Source organism: Bombina bombina, chromosome 1, assembly GCF_027579735.1.
Source record: "Bombina bombina isolate aBomBom1 chromosome 1, aBomBom1.pri, whole genome shotgun sequence".
NCBI lineage: Eukaryota > Metazoa > Chordata > Amphibia > Anura > Bombinatoridae > Bombina > Bombina bombina.
The window spans coordinates 929,864,738-929,870,737 of record NC_069499.1 but is presented as its reverse complement, the minus strand read 5'-3'; the positions used below and the strand labels follow the sequence as shown (position 1 = coordinate 929,870,737).

Genomic DNA, 6,000 nt, shown 5'->3' with positions numbered 1-6,000 from the left:
ACAGTCCCCAAGGTCGAGAGGGCGGTTTCTACTCTAAACAAACGCACTACTATCCCTATAGAAGATAGTTGTGCTTTCAAAGATCCTATGGATAAAAAATTAGAGGGTTTGCTTAAAAAGATGTTTGTTCAGCAAGGTTACCTTCTACAACCAATTTCATGCATTGTTCCTGTCACTACAGCAGCGTGTTTCTGGTTCGATGAACTAGAAAAATCGCTCGATAAAGATTCTTCTTATGAGGAGATTATGGACAGAGTTCACGCTCTTAAATTGGCTAACTCTTTTACTTTAGACGCCACTTTGCAATTAGCTAGATTAGCGGCGAAAAATTCAGGGTTTGCTATTGTGGCGCGCAGAGCGCTTTGGCTAAAATCTTGGTCAGCGGATGCGTCTTCCAAGAACAAATTGCTTAACATACCTATGCGTCTTCCAAGAACAAATTGCTTAACATACCTTTCAAGGGGAAAACGCTGTTTGGCCCTGACTTGAAAGAGATTATTTCAGATATCACTGGGGGTAAGGGCCACGCCCTTCCTCAGGATAGGTCTTTTAAGGCTAAAAATAAACCAAATTTTCGTCCCTTTTGCAGAAACGGACCAGCCTCAAGTTCTACATCCTCTAAGCAAGAGGGTAATACTTCTCAAACCAAGCCAGCCTGGAGGCCAATGCAAGGCTGGAACAAAGGTAAGCAGGCCAAGAAACCTGCCACTGCTACCAAGACAGCATGAGATGTTGGCCCCCGATCCGGGACCGGATCTGGTGGGGGGCAGACTTTCTCTCTTCGCTCAGGCTTGGGCAAGAGATGTTCTGGATCCTTGGGCGCTAGAAATAGTCTCCCAAGGTTATCTTCTGGAATTCAAGGAGCTACCCCCAAGGGGGAGGTTCCACAGGTCTCAATTGTCAGACCACATAAAAAGACAGGCATTCTTACATTGTGTAGAAGACCTGTTAAAAATGGGAGTGATTCATCCGGTTCCATTAGGAGAACAAGGGATGGGATTCTACTCCAATCTGTTCATAGTTCCCAAAAAAGAGGGAACATTCAGACCAATCTTAGATCTCAAGATCCTAAACAAATTTCTCAAGGTTCCATCGTTCAAAATGGAAACCATTCGGACAATTCTTCCTACCATCCAGGAAGGTCAATTCATGACCACGGTGGATTTAAAGGATGCGTATCTACATATTCCTATCCACAAGGAACATCATCGGTTCCTAAGGTTCGCCTTTCTGGACAAGCATTACCAGTTTGTGGCACTTCCATTCGGATTAGCCACTGCTCCAAGAATTTTCACAAAGGTACTAGGGTCCCTTCTAGCGGTGCTAAGACCAAGGGGCATTGCAGTAGTACCTTACTTGGACGACATACTGATTCAAGCGTCGTCTCTACCACAAGCAAAGGCTCATACGGACATTGTCCTGGCCTTTCTCAGATCTCACGGGTGGAAAGTGAACGTAGAAAAAAGTTCTCTATCTCCGTCAACAAGAGTTCCCTTCTTGGGAACAATAATAGACTCCTTAGAAATGAGGATTTTTCTGACAGAGGCCAGAAAATCAAAACTTCTAAACTCTTGTCAAGTACTTCATTCTGTTCTTCTCCCTTCCATAGCGCAGTGCATGGAAGTAATAGGTTTGATGGTCGCGGCAATGGACATAGTTCCTTTTGCGCGAATTCATCTAAGACCATTACAACTGTGCATGCTCAGTCAGTGGAATGGGGATTATACAGACTTGTCTCCGACGATACAAGTAGATCAGAGGACCAGAGATTCACTCCGTTGGTGGCTGACCCTGGACAACCTGTCACAAGGGATGAGCTTCCGCAGACCAGAGTGGGTCATTGTCACGACCGACGCCAGTCTGGTGGGCTGGGGCGCGGTCTGGGAACCCCTGAAAGCTCAGGGTCTTTGGTCTCGGGAAGAATCTCTTCTCCCGATAAATATTCTGGAACTGAGAGCGATATTAAATGCTCTCAAGGCTTGGCCTCAGCTAGCAAAGGCCAAATTCATACGGTTTCAATCAGACAACATGACGACTGTTGCGTATATCAACCATCAGGGGGGAACAAGGAGTTCCCTGGCGCTGGAAGAAGTGACCAAAATAATTCAATGGGCGGAGACTCACTCCTGCCACTTGTCTGCAATCCACATCCCAGGAGTGGAAAATTGGGAAGCGGATTTTCTGAGTCGTCAGACATTTCATCCGGGGGAGTGGGAACTCCATCCGGAAATCTTTGCCCAAATAATTCAATTGTGGGGCATTCCAGACATGGATCTGATGGCGTCTCGTCAGAACTTCAAGGTTCCTTGCTACGGGTCCAGATCCAGGGATCCCAAGGCGACTCTAGTGGATGCACTAGTAGCACCTTGGAGCTTCAACCTAGCTTATGTGTTCCCACCGTTTCCTCTCATTCCCAGGCTGGTAGCCAGGATCAAACAGGAGAGGGTATCAGTGATCTTGATAGCTCCTGCGTGGCCACGTAGGACTTGGTATGCAGATCTGGTGAATATGTCATCGGCTCCACCATGGAAGCTACCTTTGAGACAGGACCTTCTTGTTCAAGGTCCGTTCGAACATCCGAATCTGGCCTCACTCCAACTGACTGCTTGGAGATTGAACGCTTGATTTTATCAAAGCGAGGGTTCTCAGATTCTGTCATTGATACTCTTGTTCAGGCCAGAAAGCCTGTAACTAGAAAAATCTACCATAAAATATGGAAAAAATATATCTGTTGGTGTGAATCTAAAGGATTCCCATGGAACAAGATAAAAATTCCTAAGATTCTATCCTTTCTTCAAGAAGGTTTGGAGAAAGGATTATCTGCAAGTTCTTTGAAGGGACAGATTTCTGCTTTATCTGTTTTACTTCACAAAAAGCTGGCGGCTGTGCCAGATGTTCAAGCTTTTGTTCAGGCTCTGGTTAGAATCAAGCCTGTTTACAAACCTTTGACTCCTCCTTGGAGTCTCAATTTAGTTCTTTCAGTTCTTCAGGGGGTTCCGTTTGAACCCCTACATTCCGTTGATATCAAATTATTATCTTGGAAAGTTTTGTTTTTGGTTGCAATTTCTTCTGCTAGAAGAGTTTCAGAGTTATCTGCTCTGCAGTGTTCTCCTTATCTGGTGTTCCATGCAGATAAGGTGGTTTTGCGTACTAAACCTGGTTTTCTTCCGAAAGTTGTTTCTAACAAAAATATTAACCAGGAGATAGTTGTGCCTTCTTTGTGTCCGAATCCAGTTTCAAAGAAGGAACGTTTGTTGCACAATTTGGATGTAGTTCGTGCTCTAAAATTCTATTTAGAGGCTACAAAGGATTTCAGACAAACATCTTCCTTGTTTGTTGTTTATTCTGGTAAAAGGAGAGGTCAAAAAGCAACTTCTACCTCTCTCTCCTTTTGGCTTAAAAGCATCATCCGATTGGCTTATGAGACTGCCGGACGGCAGCCTCCTGAAAGAATCACAGCTCATTCCACTAGGGCTGTGGCTTCCACATGGGCCTTCAAGAACGAGGCTTCTGTTGATCAGATATGTAAGGCAGCGACTTGGTCTTCACTGCACACTTTTACCAAATTTTACAAATTTGATACTTTTGCTTCTTCTGAGGCTATTTTTGGGAGAAAGGTTTTGCAAGCCGTGGTGCCTTCCATCTAGGTGACCTGATTTTCTCCCTCCCATCATCCGTGTCCTAAAGCTTTGGTATTGGTTCCCACAAGTAAGGATGACGCCGTGGACCGGACACACCAATGTTGGAGAAAACAGAATTTATGCTTACCTGATAAATTACTTTCTCCAACGGTGTGTCCGGTCCACGGCCCGCCCTGGTTTTTTAATCAGGTCTGATGAATTATTTTCTCTAACTACAGTCACCACGGTATCATATGATTTCTCCTATGCATATTCCTCCTTTACGTCGGTCGAATGACTGGGGAAGGCGGAGCCTAGGAGGGATCATGTGACCAGCTTTGCTGGGCTCTTTGCCATTTCCTGTTGGGGAAGAGAATATCCCACAAGTAAGGATGATGCCGTGGACCGGACACACCGTTGGAGAAAGTAATTTATCAGGTAAGCATAAATTCTGTTTTTTGATTGCAGATCTTAAAGGTGGCGATGATAAATCCTGCAATATCCCTGAAAGCGCCAACTCTGCCCCTCAGGTCATTGATCCCACCAAGGAGAACAAGCTGCTATTCACATACTCTGTCCAGTGGAAGGTGAGGCTTGATTAGTTTTTTGGTAATCCAGACATGGAAATTTATAATGAAAATGTAGGGGATTGTGGGTAATGCAGTGCTTTAAAGGGACATGAAACCCAACATTTTCCTTATGATTCAGATAGCACAAATAATCATTTGTTGAAAAGCATATCTAAGTGGGCTCACAGCAACACATTACTGGGAGCTAGCTGCTTATGGGTGGCTGCACCAGATGTGGTGTTTCAAATTGTATCTAATATTTGAATCATAAAAGGGGGGAAAATAGGTTTCATTTATTATTATTATTTTTTTTAAAGGAAGTGTACCTGTGTGTATAAATTATATGTTAAGACTTTGTATCATTTACATTTCATGTTTGAACAATGCTTTCAAAGGCGGTCTTTGGATGATTGTGTTAGTGGGTAATACAGCCCGGTGACAGACGCTATGTCTGGTATGATGGTTTGCGGGTAGTGCATACAGGAGGGATAAGATATTATGGATGTGCGTGGTAATAAAGTAATATTGCTAATGGAGTCAGATAGGATAGTGTGGATGTGTTGGATTTTAGATATCTGTCATTTGATCTATTTTATAGGAGAGCGATATTAAGTGGGCTTCACGATGGGACACTTACCTAACTATGAGCGATGTCCAGATTCACTGGTTCTCCATTATCAACTCTGTCGTTGTGGTGTTCTTTTTGTCAGGTGAGCTGTGTGGGAATTGTTTTCAGTGTGAGTAATGTCTCCTATCCACTCATCACTCATACTATTGTTTTGTAGGTATTCTGAGTATGATTATAATCCGGACTTTGAGGAAGGACATTGCAAACTACAACAAGGAAGATGACATTGTAAGTGCAAATTGTCACCCATAAATTATTTTGACAGCAAGTACCATTGTGGGGGTTGACAGCCTTTTTGTGTTTTTTTTAAATAGGAGGACACCATGGAAGAATCTGGCTGGAAGCTTGTGCATGGTGATGTATTTCGGCCACCTCAGTATCCTATGATTCTAAGCTCCCTCCTGGGTTCTGGCATTCAACTCTTCTGTATGATACTGATAGTTATCTGTGAGTAGATGTTTCAAAGGGTTAGTATGGCGAGGTTTAGTTGAAGGGGACTGTACCAATGCTGTATGTTTTCTGTGTTCTCTAGTTGTAGCCATGTTGGGAATGCTGTCTCCGTCAAGTAGAGGAGCACTGATGACTACCGCCTGCTTCCTCTTCATGTTTATGGGGTAAGATTAATTTAAAGGGACATGTTACACACATGCTAAATGATTTGAAAGTTATTACACTCTTGTAAACAATCTAGAAAGTGCAGTATCATGCAGAACATTATGTAAAAGAAAAAAAAATCTCACCAATGTAAGTGCTCCGAGTAGTGATCCTTCACTTTCACTTTGCTTTACTGTAATCTTGTGGGATTTCACCATAATCCGCAAGATTTCATAGTAAACGTTGTGACGGACCCCGGCTTCCCCCGACTGGGTAGCTCCGCCAAAAGGGTCCTGCTTCCTCCCTGCCGACTGCAACTGTGTAGCCGCCAAGTGATTGTAGCCCACCTCTGCCGCCAAGTGATTGTAGCCCACCTCTGACAGATACCGGCTACCCCGACTGGGTAGCTCCGCCAGAAGGATCCTTCCTATACCTGGAACATGCCGCTATGTAGCGAACAAAGTGATTATAGCAGAGCCCACCCAAATAACTAGACTAGCATTCAGGTGAAACAAGAAGTGCACTTTTTTTTTGAGGAAACACACCCTGCTTATATACACACACCAAGGTCTTATCTTACCCCCAAATC

The 6,000-nt window shown here is 43.9% G+C and overlaps 1 protein-coding gene across 1 annotated transcript in view; it reads left to right on the top strand.

The window, feature by feature from the left end:
• TM9SF4 (transmembrane 9 superfamily member 4) overlaps positions 1-6,000 on the top strand; it is a 118,126-nt gene that overhangs the window by 67,322 nt on the left and 44,804 nt on the right. The window contains exons 7-11 of the mRNA XM_053715921.1: positions 4,089-4,207; positions 4,788-4,899; positions 4,975-5,045; positions 5,132-5,264; positions 5,350-5,431. Coding sequence (XP_053571896.1) covers positions 4,089-4,207; positions 4,788-4,899; positions 4,975-5,045; positions 5,132-5,264; positions 5,350-5,431 — 517 coding nt within the window. The remainder of the gene's footprint in view (positions 1-4,088; positions 4,208-4,787; positions 4,900-4,974; positions 5,046-5,131; positions 5,265-5,349; positions 5,432-6,000) is intronic.